This window comes from Anthonomus grandis, chromosome 7 (genome assembly GCF_022605725.1).
Source record: "Anthonomus grandis grandis chromosome 7, icAntGran1.3, whole genome shotgun sequence".
In the NCBI taxonomy this organism is placed as follows: Eukaryota; Metazoa; Arthropoda; class Insecta; order Coleoptera; family Curculionidae; genus Anthonomus; species Anthonomus grandis.
Genome location: NC_065552.1, coordinates 35,640,199 through 35,664,991, shown reverse-complemented (window position 1 = coordinate 35,664,991; position 24,793 = coordinate 35,640,199). Strand labels below are relative to the sequence as shown.

The 24,793-nt window shown below is 35.8% G+C and overlaps 1 protein-coding gene across 7 annotated transcripts in view; it reads right to left on the bottom strand.

Moving 5' to 3' along the window:
• Window positions 1-7,378: 7,378 nt before the first annotated feature.
• Window positions 7,379-24,793, bottom strand: part of LOC126738775 (teneurin-m) — a 326,951-nt gene continuing 309,536 nt past the window's right edge. For all 7 annotated transcript variants that reach the window (XM_050444212.1, XM_050444217.1, XM_050444218.1 and 4 more), the window contains 6 exons: window positions 24,582-24,784; window positions 18,827-19,220; window positions 15,585-16,063; window positions 14,956-15,503; window positions 14,161-14,894; window positions 7,379-9,778 (listed from right to left, as the gene is read on the bottom strand). In XM_050444212.1, coding sequence (XP_050300169.1) covers window positions 9,038-9,778; window positions 14,161-14,894; window positions 14,956-15,503; window positions 15,585-16,063; window positions 18,827-19,220; window positions 24,582-24,784 — 3,099 coding nt within the window. In that variant the 3' untranslated portion in view covers window positions 7,379-9,037. The remainder of the gene's footprint in view (window positions 9,779-14,160; window positions 14,895-14,955; window positions 15,504-15,584; window positions 16,064-18,826; window positions 19,221-24,581; window positions 24,785-24,793) is intronic.

Sequence of the window (24,793 nt, the reverse complement as noted above, 5' to 3'; positions counted from 1 at the left end):
AATTTAATAAATTGAGCATCCGAATAAATTTCAAAAGGGTCAAGAAATGAAGAGTGCATCCTATTCCTTTAGAGTTTCAGTCTCTTCCAGTGCATCGACGACGTTTCTTTGCACAAGATTGTTTAATCTTGCCATTTGATTATAGTTGTTTTTTTTTAATAAACAACAAAAAAAAACACTAACACACACGAAAATACTGAAGGAACTCACACAAATTTAAAAAATACAATGCTAATTTAAAATCAAAAGACAAGTGACAGAATCAAATTAAGAATCGCACACGAACTTTGAAATTTGAATGGTATATACCTATGCGAGACACCGCATGCGAAAAAGTTCGCATACGATGCGGTCGAAAATACAAAGATCCATTTTTCGTGCGAAATCCTCTAATTTCGTATGCGAATCAAATTCAAATTGTTCAAAAGAAGTTTCTTCTTTACTCTCGTTATAATTTTCTTTAGCAGGCATTTTTTAAAGGTGATCCGATTTGCGGGACTTAAGCCTTGGCTCTACTTGCGATAAGCGGCATTTTTGTTGCTGACTGCCTTGGTGCAACTCTCATCGAACCCCCGTTTGCTGTCTGAAGAACTTTTCGAGGTGTTCGGAATATAAGCCTCTATATCTACCCAAGTCCCCTCTGAAATCTCGCTCGCACACGCTGAAGAAACATTGGTCCTAAAACAGTCATCATTTCAAGAAAACGAAGGAACTCTTTTAAATGTTTCCAGTTGGCTTATTTATTATGACATCTACGCGACATGGGTGGATCCTGAGTTTTCATTTCTAGTTCATATATTGGGGTTATTAATTTGTGATCTGATGTTCCTAGTACTCCATATTGGATCCGAGAAACAGATCCAGGAGGCTAAGAAAGTCTCCCTGTCTATCAGGGATTCAAAAAGCACATAAACAGCACAGAATGGATTAAACGGAAAAAAAATTGGGGAGACCTATGTTCAACAATGGGCACAGAGGGCTGAATGATAATGATGATGATATCATACAGAAATTAAGTCAAAATATGCTCCACTAAAATTCAGGTAGTTAACATTGGCCGAAATAAATATAACAATAAAATGAAATTAGGTGGAATTTAAAAATATTGCACAAGTATAGAGGCGAGTGTCATGATATGCTGTTGGTTCGATGCAACACGAAAACTAAGTAACCGCAGATTTTGTCCCATTTTTTAGATCTGATGATGCTTTGTTAAACGCGAAATATATAACCTGGCTAATAATTGCTTGGCTAATAAATGCTTTGTGAGTCTCTGGTCCTGTCCAACTTCAACTACTGTGATTTTATTTATGGTTTTTTGCTTAGACATTGCAGATAAAAATCGTATTCAGAAAGTTCAAAATACTTGCTCACGGCTAATATTTACGATTATATTCGCGTCCAGTCCGAATATATTATTTCTATTATTTTACCATGTAGTCCGCTCTCAGCGGCAACCCTGGCTGCACCGTTCTATTTATAGGTTCTAAATTCCAAAAAACAAATAATCTTCACGCGTCGCGTCTCCCTGCCACCTTCGTCCCGAACACGTACTCATTCGTTTTCGGTGCACCCTAGACTGCGGTCGATTATAGCAAAAATCGACTATTCGCCGTTCATCGCGTGCCACCTAACCCATGGAATTACGAAAATAAAGTGTTTGGCGTTATTTTCCTTTGACTATATAATACGGATTTTTTGTTATGTTATAGGTCTCCTCTTCGTGTTTCGTTGGACCATATTTTGGATTTGGGTTATTGTTTTGTGCATTTTAGTTATGGGAAGGAGAGAGAAGTCAGGTCGGGATAAAGATAGGAATGTCTCGAAACATAATAAACATAAGCGCAGACGCCGTAGTTCTAGCCGTGAGGGTCGTTCTCGGAGTAGAACTGTCTCACAAGAAGGTAAAGAGAAATATAATAATCGTAAACGTGTCTATCGTAGCCGCTCACCTAGTAGGGCTAAGTCGAAACGTGTCTATCGCAGCCGCTCATCTAGTAGGGCTGGGTCACGTAGAGACTCACATCGATCTCGTTCCTCGCTTCGTAAGGGTTGTTCTCAGAGTAGAACTTCCTTACGTAAAAGTTCTTACTGTGCTCGACCTCGTCACCGTGAAAGTCGTTCTCCTAGTGAGACGGATTCACGCAGAGGTATGACTTCACCTTCTATAAGCGTAGTTCGTTCCCGGAGTGGTTCGTTTTCGCAAAAATCTAAGGCATTAACGCCGAACAGATCTCCTAGTGTGGGCATATCTTTATATAGTCGAATGAGCCTCGACACGCATATTACAGAGACAGACAATCCTATCTCCAACAGCACAACACAACCGCCGAACGGCGCGAGCGTATCTGATGAAACCCAAGATATTTTGGGACATAACCCGGAAAAAGATAAAAAACCGCAATTTATTTTGCACAAAGCGGTAGAACCTGTATGGACCAATATTCTAACCTCCGGCTTACCTAAGGAAGACTTGGATAAAATTTATAGCAAGTATGATTTACCTCAAAACGGTTTATTTTCTCCCCCCAAAATTAACCCAGAACTACAGCCTAGTATGAACAATTTATATATGATGCGAGACCAGACCCATACTAATTACCAATTAGGACTAAGTAGAGTACTTTCAGCTTTGGGCGGTTCAATTAACAGTTTGTTAGAAGGCAGTTCTGACATTCCCAAGCCTGTGCGGGATAAAATTTTGACGTGTGTTGCTGATTCAGGCCGCATGGTTTGCAACATTTTTCATGACATGTCACAGAAACGACGGCAGCTCATTATGCCTTTAATGAATAAGCAAATAAAAAATGCTATAGAAAAAACCCCACCGGGGGAATTTTTATTTGGGCCAAATCTAGCCGAAAAGATACAAGCTGTCAAATCAATGGAAAAAATTGGGAGAGATATTAGACCGATAAACGAAGCAAGTTCGTTCCGCGTTAAAACGTTACCGCCATTTTCATCCTTCAAAAGAAAAGCAGGAGGGGGAGACAAACCATATTCCACCACTTCAGGAGCGAGCAAGTTAAACTGGAGGCGCCCGTTCCACCAGAACCAGAGGAGGGAGATGAGAACACAACAAGGGCGCTCCTCCTTTCCGAAAAAAGCACCTGTACCGAGCAAGAGGCGATAAGTGTAAGTGGGAGCGTTTTCGCCGGTCGATTAAAATTTTTTAATTCAACCTGGAAAACAGTAACCCACAGTCCAACAATTTTATCCTGGGTTCAGGGTTATAAAATCCCCTTTTATCATACACCTTCTTCATTTAGTCCCTCTTACCATAAATTTTCGGATAGCGAAGTTAGTTCATTGGCTGTAGCCATTGAGGAACCTTTGAGTTTGGGAGCTATAGTGAAATGTAAACCTACAGAGGACCAATTCATTTCCCCTATATTTTTAGCCAGTAAACCAAATGGCAAGAAAAGATTCATTCTAAACCTCAGAAATTTAAACAAATCTGTTAATGCAGCCCATTTTAAAATGGAAGACCATCGAACCGTGTTAAGACTGTTAAGACCAGGCGTATTTATGACCACTGTGGACTTAAAGGACGCTTATTTTTCGATACCTATCCACTTATCCCACCGGAAATATCTACGATTTTATTTTAAAGACAGCTGTTATGAATTTACATGCGTTCCGTTTGGTCTTTCATCAGCGCCATTTTGTTTTACGAAACTTATGAAACCAATAGTTTCAAAGTTGCGACAACAAGGTATCTTATGCGTAAATTATTTGGACGACTATCTCTTATTTGGGGAATCTCCAGAAGATTGTCTTAAAAATACGCATATTTTAATTAACTTGTTACAATCACTAGGTTTTACTATAAACTTTGAAAAAAGCTCTCTAGAGCCTAAGAGAATCCAAAAATTTTTAGGATTTATATTCGATTCCACGCAAATGAAAATTAAATTACCTCAAGAAAAAATGCAAAATATTAAAAATCTAGCAGTTCAGTTTAGAACAAAACCATCATGTAAAATAAGGGAATTTGCTAAATTTATTGGCACTATCGTTTCAGTTTGTCCTGCTGTAAAATACGGCTGGTTATATACCAAATCACTAGAACGAGCAAAATTTTTAGCACTTTCTCAGAATAATTACAATTTTGAAGCATCAATGCTTATTCCGACTTCTGCTCTCGAAGATATCTCCTGGTGGGAACAAAATATTTCAGCAACCTTCAATGACATTAAAACTGATAGTTATAAAATTGAGATTTTCACAGACGCTTCTTTATCAGGTTGGGGCGCGTGTTGCGCTCAAGAAAAAACGCACGGTTTTTGGCATAATGATGAAAAAGACTTACATATTAATATTTTGGAACTAAAGGCTATATTATACGGGATTAAGTGTTTCGCGAAACTACTGTCTCATTGTAACATTCTTATACGGTGTGATAACACCACTGCTGTATCATATATTAACAGAATGGGTAGTATAAGATTTATAGAACTGAACAGAATTACTCGACAGATATGGCAGTGGTGTGAGCAAAGAAACATTTGGCTTTTTGCGTCCTATATTAGTTCCTCAGAAAATTTTGAGGCTGACGCCGAATCACGTCAGACAGCTTCAAATACAGAGTGGGAATTATCCAGTAAAGCGTTTAATGATATAAAAAATAATTTTGGAGATCCAGAGATAGATCTTTTCGCTTCATTTATAAATCGTAAATGCAAAAAATATGTTTCTTGGCGACGTGATCCAGAATCTATAGCCGTAGATGCATTTACGATAGATTGGAGTTGTTTTTACTTCTACGCTTTCCCTCCTTTTAACCTTGTTATACGGACATTACAAAAAATAATCCAGGATAAAGCTGAAGGAATATTGGTGGTCCCCAATTGGGTTGGCCAGTCCTGGTATCCTCTGTTTTCCAGGTTGATTGTAGGCGACGTTTTACACTTTTCAGCATCATCCGATTTATTACTTTCCTCTTCCAGGGCAGTTCATCCACTATCACACCAACTTTTCCTGGTGGCCGCAAAGTTGTGTGGGACTCGTTGCTAAACAAGAATATTCCAGAAGAGGCTATCTTAACCATTTTGTCATCGATCACCAAAACTACCTTTACTCAATATAATATCACGTATAGGCTTTGGTGGAATTATTGCCACATACACAAAATCTCCATCTACGAGGCCAACATCGGGGATATTTTAATTTTTCTACAAAAAATTTATGACGAGCATAAATATAAGCATGGAACAATGAATTCCCACAGATCGGCATTGAACCTTATTCTTACCAAGGACATTGGACAAGATCCCATAATTAAACGGTTTATGAAAGGCATATCTCGATTAAAGCCCTCTCAACCTAGATATAACAACATTTGGGATCCACAAACTTTGCTTTCCCACATAGAGTCTCTACCTGAAACGCTGAGCTTGCAGCAGCTTTCAGGAAAACTGGTCACCCTATTGGCCTTAATCACAGGCGGCCGTTTGCAGACAATTTCACTAATCAGATTGTCGAACATCGTCGAGGACGAAGAAAAAATCCAAATAAATATCACAGATCCAATTAAGACAACGGGATTAAATAAGTGTCAACCGACATTGTATATTCCTTTCTTTAAGGATAATATTAAACTCTGTGTGGCCACGACACTTAAACAATATATTGATGCTACAAAGCCGTTGAGAAAAATTAACCAGGATTTTATATTCTTAACGGTAAAAAAGTCTCATAATTCAGCTAGTAAACAATCCATAAGTAAATGGGTTAAACGGATGCTATCTTCAGCTGGTATTGACACCACAACATTTAAGCCGCATTCAACCCGACATGCGTCTACATCTGCGGCTTTAAGGGAAAGAGTACCTCTGGACACAATTTGCAAAACAGCTGGATGGTCAGAACGATCTTCAACTTTCGCGAAATTTTACAATCGCCCTATATCAGATAAAACTGTTTTCGCTAAGGCTGTTTTAAACTTGTCACGTTCAAGGTAATTAAGTTTCCTGATTTTTAGTTAATATTACGTTTCTTTTGGTATATATACCTACCTTTTTTGTTCCTAATTAGGATAAAACTTTTAGTCGCTAGAAAGAATACGACTAGGAATTAAACATTTTTTATAATACTGTTCTCTTAAATCTTAAGAATGGAAAATAAGTTGACTTGGTATACCCATTTATGTAATATACATATAAACATAATGCAGTTTTCATTACAAATTCCTGAAATAATTTTTTCTGACTATACTGTTTAGTAATTTTATTAATTATATAATTAAATAAAATAAATAGACATTTCGATATTAGACTCTCTAATCAGCAATTTTTAAATCTTTAAACAACTACATGGTAAAATAATAGAAATAATATATTCGGACTGGACGCGAATATAATTTAACGATCAAACGAACTTACCTAAGTGAAGTTCGATCGTAATTATATGAAGCGTCCAGTCCGAATATATTATCTTCCCACCCTCCCATTTGCCCCTGTAATTGCTGATTAGGAATCCTGGAAGCTTTAAAGAATGAGTACGTGTTCGGGACGAAGGTGGCAGGGAGACGCGACGCGTGAAGATTATTTGTTTTTTGGAATTTAGAACCTATAAATAGAACGGTGCAGCCAGGGTTGCCGCTGAGAGCGGACTACATGGTAAAATAATAGAAATAATATATTCGGACTGGACGCTTCATATAATTACGATCGAACTTCACTTAGGTAAGTTCGTTTGATCGTTAAATTATTACAAAAATACGATCACATTTCACACACATTTACAGAGCTTAACGGGTTGATGGACGGGCGCAGAGAGTTACACTTAGGTAATTTTTTATTTAAAGTTTTATTAAACCTCTCCATTCCCTCCACTTACGACGGAATAAATGTGTTCCTTGTTCAAATGTTCACACAAGAGTAATCTGATTTCCGGAGGGGATGACACTTCTTCGTCATTTGACCGCAATATTTCAACGTTCTTTTACGTACAATGCCATTAAACTCTACAATAACCTACCAACTGAATTGTCAACTTTAGATCAGAAGTCATTTAAATCAAAGTTTAAAAAATTTCTTTTACGTTTAACCTACAACCCATAATTTAGGCCTTTAATTATTTATTTTATTTATGGCATTTTTTAAATTTTATATTTAGCTATTTAATATTTATTTAAATTATGTATATATTATTTTTTATTTGGGTATTTAATGATGTAGGATTTAGTAGAGTAGTTGTCATAACTAGACTGCGCCCTGCTTCTCCGGTACTTAATTATAGAATGTTATTATTGTTAACTAGGTACATCTAAGTAAATTTTGAATAAAATTTTATTATTATTATCATAATTGTTCTTTATTATTAATATTTAGAAACATTATAGGAAGATGGTAATAAAATTGAAACCACGTAAAACTTTTGTTTAGTAAACGATTATATTCCTGAATTAAACAAAAATATATTTACATATAAAAACAATATACACAATGACATATATATATACAGATAAAATATAATCTTATGAATATTTATAGTACTAAGGGTCCGAATGTTCGACCCCATTGTCGTGCCATTGCAAACAACAATTGCACATATACTAATTAGGAATTTCATATTTAAATAGTAATCAATATCAAGAAGTATTGCTTTAATTTTTAGTCACATTTTATTTTTCAAAAATATCACTATACCCCATTTGGCTTTTTTTTTTATAGAATTAGCATTTAATCAAAAAGTTGCAAGGTGAAATTATTTAAATCACAATTATTATTAAAAATAATATTGCTAAAATAAGATTTACTTACATTTGTTCTGATGTTCAGAAAGCAATGCATCAATACAATAGCGGAAAAAATCATTATAAAGAGGATCAATAAAGAAAAACATAATAAAGGAATATCGAATTAAACTTTTTTGTAATTGTAGTTCTTGTGATTGTAATAATGTTCCTTTTAAGTGCTATTGTATTGACACATATTTTAATAGTAATATGGGTATTAAATTACAGATCTATTTTGGAAGGGACACGAAGTACCATGTAAAATAATAAAAACTTAATAAAATCATAAATACTTAATATTATATACATCTAAAGTCTATACTTTTTTTGGAATAATATACCTACAGGATCGTTATATTTCTAGTACATTTTTTTGTTTTGGATTTTCAGTCAAATGCTACGTTGTCACTTTAAAGCTAAACTAAATTGTCACGGATATAAAATATTTGTATTTTTAAGAATGCAGATACTACATAACATAATATAAAATAGTTGAGTATTTAGGTAAATTAATATCAATTTATATAATATATAAAACTCCGATAAATGACATGCCTACCGATATAAAAGAATACAGGATCAGTGACTGGTTCTACCTAATTAGCCGTTGTTTTATAGTTTCTAATAAGGTTTCATATAAAAAAAGCTCTTTATATACAAATAGTTGTATTACCTTAACTAATATATGCAGATAATAGGCTTTAATTTCGTTTTTTTCATATTCCACAAATAAAAACTTATTTTTGTGAAATATGAGAAAAACGTTCAGACTACATTTTTTACTTATATAAGACAGCGATTCCTAGAAGAATCTAGGCTACCCTGTAGGAAAAACAATGTATACAGGTATACACTTAAAGATAGGCCTTTTGATTGCTTTTACACAATATACAGAAATCGGAGACAATTTGGCGCCCATAATTATAATAAGAAATAAAGTTTTAATTTCTCAGTTATTTCTTTAAATTGTCGAAAAAATTACTTAATATCAAACAAAAAGTTTTTCGTTATTTTATTTTCTGTATTCGGTTGGGCCAAATATCTCCCTATACATTCACAATTATTTTTAAAACTCTACTGGACATTTATGGCTTAGGTTACTCTCTATGCATATGGCATCATCCCATCTGCTCACCACAATTTATGAAAAATAGCCACGAATTATTAAAAATAGTATTTTGTCTCTATAAATTAATTAATGTACGAACGACTAGGATTTGATGACGACATTATGTTATGGCACATAAAAATAACTCTGTTTATCCCTCACACATTCAGTTCATATCATATAATGTATTACGAGTGTCGATGTATTCGGCCCCGCCGCGTGCCACTCTTTCTTCGTTTTCTTTTAGAGTCTCGTTGAAATGCTACGTTGCCTGGATCATCTGCTAATTGTGGATATTTGTGTATACTGTGTATGTCGATGCCTTCATATCCGTCCACGTCTCCGTGTGAGATAAGTTCTTCTTTTTCTTCTTCGGTCCAATCACCTCTGCCTTGGAATCCAGCCGCGATAAGCTGTTTTTCGATTTCCCACGCTCTCTCTATCGCTCTCTTATGGGCATGTCTGAGTATTTTATGAGTTTCTTGTTTCGGATCTGATCCGTATTTGATTATCACCACAGCGTCTGGATTATGCAATCGCAGCTCTTTAAGAGGCGAGTTCGATCCATGCTCCGTAATCTCATGGGTGGACACATTAAACATACCACCAAGTCTTCTAAGCTCCTCTAAGTCATCTCTTATCTTTAAAACATTATCTTTCACAAAGTAGAAGTAATCTTGGTCGTGTATGCTGAATTGGAGATTAAGGAAGAACGAGTTATTAAACACAGAAGTTACGACATCTTGTACAACGCCGTTTACGCCCTCCACCATGCTTACTAAAGCACGATTGCCTACTCTGGATATCAGTACACCCTCGCCAAAAACAGCTTTTCTGTACGCCACCCTCGGTAGGAGATTTCTAGTTTTTGGTTCTCGCTTTAAAAGCGGTTTGGGGACGAAGCTCAAGTCAGTGAATTTCTCATTAACCTGAAATTAAAGAAATGTTGTTAACTATTGGGTACTTCTCTCTACAGTGTAATGTAAGACAAAATTAAATTCGTTAGAATACTGAGAATAATTTGTTTATATAATATTTTAAGACCTATTTTAAAACCCTTATGAATAGTCGAAAATATAAACCCTGGGCTGGGATTCTAAAATCACGACTCGATCTCGATACGATCACGACTTCGAATTCGATCGCGACTCAGTCGTGACGAGAAGGGTGATTTTAAATTTCAATCGTTGGCTAAACTAACGAGTTTTTCGTTATAATAAAACGTTATTCGATTTGATTTGGGTTTCTTGGGATATATTTGTTATTTTCTCTAATATTTGACCGATGGAAACGTCAATTGTCTTTTCTATTGATAAACACTAAGAATTTTCATTTATTTTGTTAATTTTTGTCGCCTTCGTGTTTTTTTATTTAAATATATGCCTATATTATTTCTTTAAAATAAAAAATTGTCGTTTAAAACCACCACTATCCATTGGAAAATCATAATTGCATTCATGGAAAATCACAAAAACTTGTTGTGTTAATCCGTTTTTGGTTTTAATATGGCAACATGTGTGCAATCAATAGGACCTAGAACACCAGGGAAATTGGATCTCTCTATAAATGTTAATTTATTAATTTCTCTAATCTCTTATATTTGAAAAATTAATGAATCGGTCAGCAAGGTGCTTGTCAATCATTTCAGTAATTTTATAGATCCAATGACTTGTAGTAGTTTAGCTAATTTCAAATTTAAAATCTTGTCCAATGCGTCTTTGGTAACAATATGGGGCATAAAATCTTGATATATGTACTAAAACTGCCCATTCAATGGTAACTCTATTTCCTCTGCCTCTATTATTAACTGAAGGTTGTGGAAAATAGGGTCGAATTAAATCTATTAGTTGTGTTTAAGAAAGCTTCTTGATATACTAATGAAAACCTGAGATCATAGATAATATATAAAATAACTAAAAATGACTATTGATAAACAATACATGAAACAAATACATTTAAAAAAGGATGCTGTCACATTATGCACGTATTAAAAAAGGAAGAAGCTATATCGTCTGGTGTATACAATATACCCAAGCGTGTCGTCGACAAATCGTTAAAAAAAAGGCAATCCGCAAGACACTCACGACTGAAAATTTTATTTAGAATCAGTCATATCGAGTCATCGTGTCGAATCGTGATTTTAGAATCCCAGCCCTGAATTGAAAATGTTGTAACGGTATTGCAAACGTCGAGAATACCAGCTCACTCTTCGTCATTCAGAAATGACATAAGTAACACATCGCACGACGACTCTGGAGACGCGTGGAAGGTCATCGAATCGTCCGAAATTTTTCATGGTCAACTGAGTATATAAGGAGCCGCATCACCGCTGGCATTTACTTGAGAATTCAATCGAAGTTCCATTCGGCATATTGGCGCGAGATTTAAATCGGACATAAATGGCAGTAAATAAATACGGAGAAAATAATTATGTGACATGATGCCATTTGGGCTGTGCAATATGAGAGTATCGTTAAATACGCTTATGGAAACGATTTTGAGGAGACTACTGGAAGTCTTTCCTAGTTTACCTTGATGACAGTATTGTGCTAGGAAAATTATTGGAGGACCACATGCAAAACCTAGAAGAAGTGTTCCCGAGGCTACGAGGTTCTGGACTTAAGCTGAGCCCAAAGAAATGTCATCTGTTTCAAAGGGTTGTGCAGTATTTAAGTCGTTACCAATCACGGAGTTGCGGTTGACAGGGCAAAGATCGAGACTGTCAAAAATTGGCCAGTTCCCGAAGACAAGCCTAAGTTACGGAGCTTCTTGGCATTATGTACTTACTATCGACCCTATGCGGAGCGATTTACTAACATCGTAGAACCTTATTATTGACCAGGATGACAGAAGAAGGACGAAAATTGCAATGGTCCTAAAAAAGTCTGACAAGCGCACCTATCCTAAACTATTCTCTATCTGAAGAAAAACTTGTACTGTACACTGATGGTAGTAATATGGGTATAGGAGCTGTGTTGTCCCAAATCCGGAATGACCAAAAAGAAAGTCATTCTCTATTTTAGTGAGACTCTGTGCAAACCAGAGCGCAACTATTACGTCACTCGTCGAGAGTTACTAGCTCTTGTCAAAGTAATGGAGCATTTCTTCAAGTATCTCTATGGGAAGAAGTTCCTTCGACGAACTGACCATGCAGCTTAAAAAAATGGCACCTACAGTTTAAAACTCGGGAGGGTCAAGCTGCAAGATAGATAGACAGGCGACAGAAGTTGACTTTGACACTGAACATCGAGCAGGAAGTATTTATGAGAATGCGGATACTCTATCAAGAATACCTTATCCAGAGGACTGCAAACATTGTCAGAGCAAACAAAACAGAGGAGAAAGATGCTCAGTTGTTAAGAACCATCATCGTCGATGATTGGAACGATGATGGACTTGGAATATAAAGGATCTTATAGGAAAATAGGGGGAAAATCCCGATATCCAAATCATCCTAACCTAAATAAAAGAAGGAAAGAAGCCAACTTGGGAAGAAGTTTCCAAGTTATGGGAGTATACTGGCCACAATCAATTTTCCTAATTTTGGAGAATGGAATATTGAGGCGGGAAATCATTGACCACGACGGCACAAAGGAAAGAAGACAAATTTTTGTGCCTATATGTCGGATTTTAGAGTGACTGGAGGAAATCCAGGCCGGTGTGTCACAAGGACACTTTGTAGTAATAAAGACCCTGGGAAAAGTGAGGGAAAGATTTTAATGGGTCAATAGTAAGGCAGGCGTAAGGGCCTGATGCAAGAAATGCATTATATATGCAGCAAGTAATAGGCCGCAGAGAAAGCAAAAGGCTTTACTGCGTCAGTACAACGTGAGAAGCCACTTTGGAAGGATTGCTGTTAACGTTGCTGGTCCGTTTTCCGGCTACTTTGGCAAATGGGTTGAGGCGTACCCGCTACCAAATCAGGAAGCCTCTACTATCGCCGACACCTTAATAAAAGACCAAATCTAATGATTCGATGTATCTTTGGAGCTACAATCAGACCAAGGAAGAAATTTTGAATCTAGCTGGTTCCCGAACGTCTGTAAGACGCTTGGAATCAAGAAAACAAGAAATACTGCATTACACCCGCAGTCAGATGGCGACAGATGATAGAGTGAGAAAAACCGCTGATTGCTATTTCTACAAGAGGTCCAGTTACAGGAGAGAAATTTCGGGACTAAATGACGTTAGAGTGGGGGAAGTGTAACGATGTGAAAACTCCCAGAATACCAGCTGTTTTCGGCCATTCCGAAATGACACAAGTGGCACATCGCACGACGTCTCTGGAGACGCGTGGAAGGTCAGCGAATTTTCCGCAATCAATGGTCAGCCGAGTATATAAGGAGCCGCGTCGCCACTGGGAGTTAGTTAAACAATTCAGTGTAATGCAGTTCAGAATACTGGCGCGATATATAAATGGTAGTAAATAAATACAGTAAAAATAAATATATATAGTAGTCGTAAGAGATCATCGCGATTATAGTGAAAGTGGGTTCGCAAATCAGTTGACTATGTTTGTGATCGATTGTTTTAATTCAAACCTAACGAACGGTAAAGACGAAACATGAGTGATAAGTACCAAGAAGCTTAGGGTCAATTTAATTCAATTGAAAGTCTTTCTACAATCATTACACAACCAATGAGGTTTAATTTTGGAAGAATGTCGAAGTATTGTGGCAATTTCGTAATTGGAATCTTAGTTAATAAGAAAATTCTTTAATGATATTATAAAAGCTTTTGTCTAAACCAAAGCACCGAAGACGAAATTCTAAGCATCGTATTTGTTATTTTAGAATATCTGTAAGGCTAACCAATTTAATAAAAAAATTAAACTTCTCTGAGTTGTGTTGGAGTTCTTTGAATATTATTATTATCAAATCGTCAATTATAGTAGATAGTTTATGCAAGTACTTGCCACTTTGTACGGATAGTTAACTTGAAATTACTTTAAGTAAATGTTATTAGCTGGTCAGTTAACTAAAATCAGTTAATAGCAACAGAAAATTAGATGCATACAAAATTTTTGCAATATTCAAAAATCAATTAACAGGGATAAAAGCATATAAACTTTCCAAAAAAAAATCACTTTTAGACAAGCTGATTTATAATATTAAGCATGGATTTCCAAAACAACATGGTTGAGATCTATTATTAAGTATTTTAACGAAACACGAAAATATAAAGTGTCCCATTTAAAATAAGAAAAATAGAATCACTTAATCCGACTTAACAACTGAATATATCAAAACCTATGCTCTAATAACTATTTAATCGATTTCAATATCAAATTTAATAAATACTAACGACTTACCTTATCAACCATACATTGCAAGCCGGACATGATACCAAAATCAGGAGCAAGTTGCGGTGCAGAGACTGTCGCTTGTGGAGTATAGATCAGCTTATTAGTGTATTTCGAGCCCAGCATATAATCAATATCGAAACCGAAAAGCTGCAACCAACTCTTCAGATCAGTCATATATTTGGTATTATATCTTGCGTTAATAGGATCGTTATTTAAGAATCTGTAGATGAATATATCAGTAGGAGTCGTAAGTTTCGATGCTAATTTTTTCCAAGCTGGCGAAACCCATTGGCCAACGATGGGATCGTAGAATCTCTTGGACATATAGACAAGTTTTGTATTAGGATCGTAGATACCACCATGAAAATCTACCGGTAAATAGAAATCAGGATTTGTATCTAGAATTATATTTCCAAAGGGTGTTCTTCGAATTTCTTTAATTAAGTTGCCATTTATATCGAAGAGAGCTAACGGAGAACCGTTTTGGTCTGCAGCTACATAGAACCTCTGCTCAAGGGTTTCCACGGTAATCAGTACATCGCGGGTATCATATAGAAATCTAAAAGTCCTTCCAGTTTTCGGGAAATGTAAATGAGTTACTAAGTAAGGTTTGCTGGGATTTGCATAAAAATATTGTGTAACATTTCCTTTATCATCATTCCAGGCAATTAAACGATCTTTTTCGTCGTAGTAGTACCAAGTTTGGAACTTATCTCTTTCAAAGGCGTGAATCAGTTGACCTAAAAGGGAATGAGACATAAGATTTCACTCATAATTTTACATGTATAATTAAAAACTCACCTTTTGGATTAAATCTGTATTTCTGTTCCCCTCTTCTAACCACAAATCCACTATTATCGTAACTATTGAATTCCAAATCTCCATACTGTACCACCCTATCTCCGCTATCATAGCCCAATGTGGTCTTATCTTTGTCTTTAATAATTGCTTGAATATTTCCATTTTCATCATAAACATATTTCCAATTACTTGAGCCAACTACTTCTAATACGTGTCCATCTGAATTATAACTGATTCGGTCCAAAAACTGCGTTCTGCCTACAAGCAGTTTTTGCATTTTTATTCTATTTCTAGAGTCGTATTCCAGTTCCAGTCGAAATACATCAAACGACTTTATATTTATTAATGTCGATTTTAGGCGACCGTGGTCATCATAATCACTAATGCTGAAAAACTGTTTGCCCGTATCCTGTATCATCGATCTGTTAAACGTATTTCGATATATTCTGAGATCACTTATACTTTCTAGCACGCCCAAGTTCTGGTTGTATTTTAGTTTCAGTTGCGGTAGTTCCTTTCCATTAATGTCTACATCGATACTTGATAACCTAAAAATAGTTTAACTGTTAAGTTTTTGAAATATATTTTCTATATTAATAAAGAGTTATTTTGAATAATGACTAAATTACCTTGCATTTCCATCATACTGATATTTGAAATGTGCATTATCCAATCCACTTTTAACATTGAATTTCAACCTTTCGTCCTTTACAATTCCTGAGTGGTATTTAAATTCTTGCTTCAGCTCGAAATTGGGCTCGATAATCTCTATATTTTTCACCAAACCTAACATATCATGGTACGTATAGTGCGTTGAACTCATACCAGCTAATGTGGTCTCCAAACGACCAGAAGAGTCATATACATATGAAACTCGAGCCGATTGATGGGGGAATATTTTCGAAAGGATTTGACCGTCATCGTTGTACATTATTTCATAAGGATGTCTATTCATGGGGGAGAAGTATTGGTATTTAAAGAAACCCAGTGACGTTTGTAACGAAAACGTATGAATGTGACCCCTGGGCGTTGTCAGAGATTGTAAAGCTCCAGATTCATCATATTGGAGAAGGTAATCTGAGCCACGTGGAGTTGTTACTTTTAGAGGCTAAAAAAGAATTTATTTTACTAATAATTTTATTAAATAGGTATAAAAATACAGGGTGAATTGGGAGTTACACACCAAACTCCAGTGAGTGTGCACGTGAAAATAACTATAAAATACCCATATGTTCTTATCCGATTCTCATTTGCTTTCAAAATATATCGTAATTATAAACAAACAAAATTTCTTACATTAACATGGTTTTAATTATAGCGTTATTTAAAAAAATTCCGCCATTGACCTCTAAACACATTCTACTTTGTCTGCGTTCTAAGTGATTTATGTTTTTGACAAACACTGCCGCAGTTCTAGTTAGGGCCTTCCGAGTATTGACTTTCATTTTGTACACCTCATTTTTAAACCAGCCCTACAAAAAAATAGTCCAGTAGTGTGAGGTCTGGAGATCTTGGAGGCCAACCAATAGGACCATCGCGACCAATCGATGGTCCTGGAACTTCTTGGTCCAAATAAACGAGCGAAATGTGCGAGAACTACATCGTGCTGATAACGCATTTATATTCTGATGTTTAGAGGAAATTCCCCTTAATTTATTTCGTAAAAAATAAGTAGTTCTCTCCTGTGAGACGATTTTGTAAAATGTCTGGGAAAAATAAATAACTACCACCATACAAACGTCAAGTTTACCAAAAACTTGTGCTTAAAAATTATTTTCGACTGTTATGTTTGACGTGTGTTCTGAGCGTATTGATTACTCTTTTCTGTCGAATAAGCAATTGAGTAGCAATTCTTCGTGAGCTAATCGTATCATCGTCTACCAAATTCAGAATACTTTCTACTTCTTCTAAACCTTATTGTGTGGTTCATTCGGATGTTATGTTAATGCTGGGCATAGTTCCGGTCTGACAAAGTTTGTTAAAAACTGTTAGAATAGGTTTAATCCAGCAGTAATACTTGCGCCATCTATTAGCTCGTAATAAGTGTTTTAAGTTAACATAGGGTATTTACTATAGCTGGCACCACTGATAGCAAGCTGTATTATTTTTAGGGTTTTTCTTATTGGAACTATGTTACCAATTTTAGTGACTTTTCAGTTTTACGTTTTTTTTTCTGTACTATAACCTTTAAAGTCGGTCATATTTGTTTGTTAATCAGATTTTACTTTTATTTTCACATTAACTTTTATTAAACCGATGTGGAATTTTTATTTAATTCCCACAGGTTTATGGGCCCAGTATGTTAAAGGGCGAATTATCGGTGTATAGTGGTAAAAGTTGTATCCAAAAGTAAGGTTAATGAACTCTTGACTTTAGTGTCGTACAGAGTAGTGTAGTGCCGCCTTAAGTTTAGAAAACCTATACAAAATGGCAAAAAACAATATCTTATCATTGGGATTTGGGAAGTTAGCTGGTAGGGAAAACTTTAATAATTGGAAATTTGGTATGAAAATGGTACTAATTCATGAAAATCTATGGGCCTGCATGGAGGGGATGCATTTTCCTGAATGGGATGGATACAACCAAAGTTGAGGTAAAACAAAGGGCAGATTAAAGGGCTTTAGCTAAAATATGTTTTTGGACATTAATTCTAGACCAGATATAGCTTTCGCAGTAAGTTTTTGAATTCAATTTAACACCTGATTTACTAATACTCAATTTCAGCATGTGAGATCAAAATTTAGTTTTTAAAAAGAGTACCTAACTTGGAAATTAAGGGATTTTGTGATGCTTATTGGGGGAATAATTTGATGGATGGTAAATTATATACGGGCTATCTATTTTTGTTGTCTGCTGAGGTGATTTCTTGGAAATCTAAAACGCAAGCATCAGTAAGTTTGTCTAGTACTGAGGTAGAATATTTAGAAGGTTTCTCAATGAATTAGAGATTGATAAACAGACGTTGTTGTACAATGATAGCCAAAGTGCTCCAAAAATAGTTTCCAATCCTATGTTTCACAATAGAACCAAGCACATAAATGTAAATTATCAGAGAGGCAGTAGAAAGAAAAGACATTGGCTTAAAATATGTTTCAACTGCGATATACCAGCTGATATTTTTACCAAAGATATGCCAGGTCCTAAATATAAATATTATGTTAACTATTTAGGATGTAAATAACATGTAATAAGTACCTATTTATTTGTCAACAAGTTTTCGTTATGTTAATACAATGATTTGTATTACACTGGATTAAGTGGGGCACTTAATCCAGAATAAGTATAAGAACGTACTAAGTTATTTAGATTAATATAAAGTATACTATAGCTGACGCTACTGGTAGTATTACTGTATTACTTACTTTTAGGGATTTTCTTATTGGAACTATGTTTAACCAGTTTTTTGTGACGTTTTAGTTTTACGTTTTTTTTACTATACTGTAACTTTTAGTTGGTCATATTTGTTTGTTAATCAGATTTTACTTTTTTTTCACATTAAATTTTATTAAACCGATGTGGAATTTTTATTTAATTCCCACAAATACTCTCATAAATACGTTTTTGTGCGGGTGGTTTCTTCGGTGTGGAAATCGTTGACGGTATTCTTGAACAGCAGCTGTAGCATTCCCATTACAAAAGCTCTAAATAAACAGTACGTACAGCATTTGTGATAAGAAGCGGTAAACTATTTAAATTTTATTTACGCTATAATTTAAGAACAAAGAGAATCGGATAAGAACTACGAATTTTTGATTTTTTTGAACTACAAGTTTTCGTTTTTAAATTATCTTCACGTGTAAAATACTCACCTGCAGTTTGGTTTACTAATGGTTTTTTTTTTGGAATACAAATAAAAATACGTGTAACTTACCAAACTGCTAAACATATCTTTAAAAGCATATTGTAGAGAAGATCCGTCAGCATATTTAATCTCGAAGAGCCGTCCAGCTCGATCAAACCCGTAGTTTTCACTCAATTCTCCCCATTTCCAACTGCTCAACCGACTAAATCTATCGTATTCCAATTCAACATCGGCATATACACCATTCTTAGGGCCAAATCTGATAGGACGGGACGATCTGTCGTAGGTCACGTTAAGAAGTTCTGCTTTATCATCTAAAAATACGCTTATTGATGCGGTTTCTCTGTCGTACTCCATTGTCAGCAAATTTTCGCCGTTGATTCGTAATTTTTTGCCCACTTTCGCTATTGCTCTGGGAATGTTCTTGTTATTCTTGGCATTTTGATTTGGACGAATGTAATACCTGAAATAAAAGATAAGACCATGTTAAAATAAATGTTAATATTATTTTTATTACAAATGGGGTTTAATAGACATAGGTTTAATAGACTCTGATCTTAACAAAAAAAAAACGAAGTGAAAATTTTTATTTTCGTCCATTGCTGGCCGAATGCTTAAGCAGTTTAAAATAATCTTGAAAATTAAAAAATTTAATGCACCTTTATAGTAATTTTAATTCAATTAGTGATTAATTTAATTTAGTTTATATAAATTAAGATAGTTTATGCAAAGACTTCTTTTGAAGAGTTCCGCTTTTTGGAAATATGTATTCGTTGTACTTTGATTGGATTATGACTAGTTATTCGAGTCACTGTTATATTACGAGGGGTATTTAAAAAGTAAGTTTCCTTGTGTTGGAAAAAACACTAGTAATACTATACAAATAATTTGACATCATTCTCTTACTCTTAAATTATTTTCCACATTAGCCTTGGGCATTTTTTGTATCTGTTTGCTAACTTTAACAAACCTAAAATGGCGTGCCCTGATTTTGGATCCACGATCTCTTCATTTGAAGAGAAGTGCTGATTACTTAAGATTTCTTTTAACTGTGAAAAAAAGAAATAGTCCTTTGGTGTGAGATCTGGAGAGTAAGGTAGGAGGTTGAAAATTTCCCATTTGAATTTCTGAAGTAAGGTTTGTGTTACCCGACACCACAGTAGCAAACGACGTAAGTCATTATTAGATTACTGAGCGGCCTCGGGCACAAATATACTTGAAGGAAGTGGTCCATTTTCTCAAAGAGACCTAGATTCAATAATCTAAAGGGAACTACACAAAGTTTCGGTCTCAAAAGTATTTATTAATTCTAACAAGAGGTTACACGTGTTTCGCTCATATTAAGAGCATCATCAGACCTTAAAAATCGGCTACAAACAGTACATGCTTTACGGTCACATTATACACACACACTAAATAAAAAAAAAATATTTGGGACGCATCTGTCTCTTTGTGACAAGGTGGCACGTATCTGTCGAATCCAGTTTGTCAGATAATAGGTATATAAGGTACGAACTGAAATCTACAGACACAAGCCGGAGGATTTACAGGAATCCCAGGAAAACGAACTGGATCTTTATAAAGAGACTCTAGGACACAACCTGGACTGTCCAACGGAGGCTAAGAACAACCTGGAGCTTGAAGTGGTAAGAGAGTTAGTTACAGAGGTTATCAGACATGCATTTAAGAAATCATCTCCCCTAAGCAAACCATGTCAGACATGGAACACCTCCTAGTGGAACCAAGGACTGAGTGAAGTTAGCCGGACAGTAAGGAAATTTTTTAACAGAGAAAAGCGAAGTGGAGAATAGAATCATTATAGAAAAAGCTTAACCAGATTCTATAATGCCATTATAAAAAAAACAAACAGAAAAGGATGGAGGAAACTATGCAGGGACCTAATTAATATACCAGCATATGCAGGAATGCAGCACAACGTAATAGCCAAGGGGCCTCAACAGATTCTTGGTACATGCATAAATTCCCATGAAGAATATACGACAACCGACGGGATCAAAAATTCTCCAGTTAACACAGGCCCAATACCCCACTCCTGTTTCAAACAGGGGCGAAAAGGAGCACTGAAAAATCACGAAACTGGTTAAAACTTACAAGAAAGTTAAATGAGCGAGAGAAATCTTCAAATCATTTCATCTCTAAAATAGATGATATTATGAGTAGTAGTGGGTATACTAAAGGATAGACACCAGAGCAGGAAACTCACGCTGAACCTGGACCTGGAAGCAACAGAATTACAGACAAACCTAATAAGAATCCACATCTGTGTCCAACTGATGAGAGAAGAGGCGCCAAGGGGCTAAACCTTCGCAATCAATAGAGGAGATCAAGCAGCAACATACGCTTTAGGACAGTTTGAGACTTGGTTAAAGAAAGTACAAAACTACTGGGAGGATCTCGCGAACCTAGCCAAATATCAAAACAGCACAGAGATAATCCGATCATAGAATATGTCAGTCATGGTGCTGCAAGAAGGAAAATCCAACTTGCAATGAATGGAGCCAGCAAGATAAAAGCTGGAAAAAAAATATCAGACACTGATTGGAACTGGAGTATATTAACTACTGGAAACAACGGCCAAAGCTGGAACTTTCTGAAGACATTTAGGGTAGCGTGCCCTTCAGGAAGGTGGAGAACATACATCCGGGCAACAACTGCGAAAGGTAGCAGAGCTGCTCAAAGGCTATGCACCTTACAGGAAACACCTACATAGATTCAGGAAAGTAGATTCACCGCTACGTAGAGCTTGTGAGGAAGAAAACACTCTTCATATTCTATACTTCTGCGAAGCATTCAGCCAGATCAGGGCAAGAGCCCTGGGCAAAGCCAAACCGTCACCAGAGGATAAAAACCAAACTATTGGGTTTCCTAGAAACAACAGAACTGAAAATGTGGGAGTAAATCTGTAAATTGCCACAGAGCAGACCAAACCAACGGGTACCACCCAGCGGGAAAGTTTTAGTGGGTAATCGGTAGGGAGTCTTACATTATCGGGATTTCAAGAACTATCGATGTTCATAAAGAATATCTTTATGGATACGAGGACAGAAAAAAAGAAAAACGACATTGTGTTCTTTCTCTAGTTCACTCTAACCAAGCTTCTCTTGCAATATTGTATAGGTTGTTCGATGAATTTGATATTCAGGAGGCATCATGTTCAAAATATCATCAATAGTCCGTCGTCTGTCCTCTTGAATAATTTTTCCAACCGCTGCAATCGCATCATCCTGATTATGCAATTCTGCACGTCCTTTGAGATACTCTATGCGCCATCCTCGCACCATATGAACACTTATACAGTCTTTACTATAGTCACTAATTCGATTGAAACATTATCATACAGAAACGGAAATTTAATTTTAATAATCAAAGTATTGGCCATCGTCAGAGATAATCTTTTTGCCAAGAAATGGTTTCCTTCCCAAAAGAAGCGTTCGTTTTTGCAAGCCAACTATCCAAATTTTTACCTGTTCGAAAAATTGGAAATGTTGTTCTAAAAGTACGTGCTGCATTGATCGAAATAAGTAATAGTCAGAAGGAGCCAAATCTATAGACTACGGCATATGGGGAAGGACATCCCATTTGATGTTTGCCAAATATTTTTAACATACTTTGCAACATGAGGTCGAGCACTGTCATATTGAAATATAATCTTGTCGTGTCTTTGAGCGTACTCCGGACGTTTTTCCTTTAATACTCGATTCAATTAAACCAATTGTTAATGGTATCTTTCACTAGTAATTGTTTCAGCAAATCACAATAAGCAGCACCCTTACTATCCCACGAAATACAAAGCATAACCTCTTTTCGTGTATGTTACGTACCGGCTGTGATGTTTGTGGCTGACCTCGATCTACCCATGATTTTCTAGGCTTTGAATTATCAAACTAAATCCTTTTTTTATTACCTGTCGCAACTTGATGCAAAAAACCTTTTCTCTTTTCTCTGCCCAGCAAAATTTCACAAATGGATTTTCGCCTTTCAATGTGTTTCTCCTTTAATTTATAAGGAACTTACTTTCCTTTTTTTAAATCTTACCTAATGCGTACGGACGTACGCAAATAACCGATTAGGCAACATTTAATACTTCTACTAACTGCTTTAACGTTTGAAGGTTTGAGTTACGTCTCGATCTAGTAATGCTGCATCTTCAATTCATCTGCATCTTCAATTTTTTTTGACTGACCTGGGCGATCCTCGTCTTTTACATTGAAATCACCGTTTTCGAAGCGTTGAAACCATTGTTCACAGGTTTTTTAAGTTAGGGCATGTTTACCATGAGCTTCAAGCAACAATCGATAACTCTTAGCAGCCGTTTTATTCAAATGAAAGAATGTAGTAAGTCCTCTTTTTCTGGTATTAAATTTGACATTTTTGATGCAAAAAAGAACAATGTTGGGCACTCTTCAGAATTCACCATTAATTCACCGGTTGAATTAACCCGTTCATCAAAAAAAATTCGGTAGATCTCAGGTTGCCGTTCGGTTACTTAAACCTTCGGAAACGCTTAGGTTGATTTTCTTGGAATTTTTCTGCAGCTTTAATAATATCGATTTCTGTTTATGTTTAAATTTTTAAATTCTTCAAAGCAAACGAAACAAACTATGGTAGCATGTTTCATGAAAACATTGAAAGGTTGCCACTGCTGTGATCTTTACGAAACTAAATACCAAACAAAAACGACCCAGTTCCATTGTAAGGGTCTCACTTTCTGTTGCTATCAGTTTGTGGCTTTTATAGTCGGCACTAATAAACAAACAACATTTTAAAAACAGCGTACTAAACTTTTATGTTGTTCTTCTACGATTCTCATTCGACCATCATAAAAAGTTAAAATATCAAAAAAAAATTAAAATGAAAATTGAGCAACAATAAATTTTAAAAAACTAAGCTAAAACACACGGAGCTGTTTGTGAGCGGTGTGGGCCGAGTCGGCGGCTGGCGCTGGTCTCGCGCGTGTTGTTGAAAAAAAATCAGTTTGCTGTTGTCAGATGTATAGCGAAGACATTAGAAATGAATTCATCCGACAGTAGTAGTAGTGATGAAGAGTTTCTTTTTTTATTAACTGCAAATGTATTATCAAAAACAATTAAAAAGAAAAGAAAGCGGCGGTTTTGGATACACCCTATAATAAGGGAAATGACACATATTCCAAATCGCGGGTCTTTACTGTATCTCATTAATGAGTTTCTCGGTATCGAGCATGGATAATTCGATTTTTACTAATAATTAACTTACACACTGACAACACTGCCTTTTCAAACAGCTCGAAAAACGCTCTGCGTGTGTTTCGCAGCACTGAATACCCATAAATGATCCGCCGACTGAAGTAATAAAAATTAGCCGTAAAAATGCAATACTAGGTTAAGATTCCTAGGAAGAATATATCTGACCGTGAGTCCACCTTAAAATCGCGGTTAATCCGATACCTCGTCGGTCGCAACCAGCTGATTTCACCGGTTAATTTTTAAACGTAGGGTTTTTTGTACCGGGTTAATTCTGAAATGCCTCGGTTACTACCGGTGGAACCCAGAGTATCCACCGGTGAATTCTGAAAAGCGCCCGTTGTTGACACATAAACAACCAAAACAAAGTGGCTTTGAATCGCGTCTATTTACCCTTCAAAACAGAGTAGATTTCACTAAAATGCAGCTACTAATTTACTCGTAACGCCATCTTCAAACAAAATATGTTTAAGTATGTTTTTTTTTAAGTTTTATATCAACACTATTTCCTAATTTATAACAAATATAGTAGAGGAGGGCTTTACAAACTAAATAAATATCCAAAAGAAATGTTCCTTTACCTCCATTCAAATCTATTGGCCAAATCTCCTCCAAGTTCAGATCTCTGTTTGCTTGGTACAGGATAGCTCTCTGCTAATAAAGCCTCTTTATCAGCTAAGATATTGTATGGCACAGTGTCGGTGGTGATGGCATGTGACCACGGTTTTATGGTTGCAACTCCTCCATCGGGGAACAAAATAGTCCTACTCTCAATATCTTCCACCTAGCAATA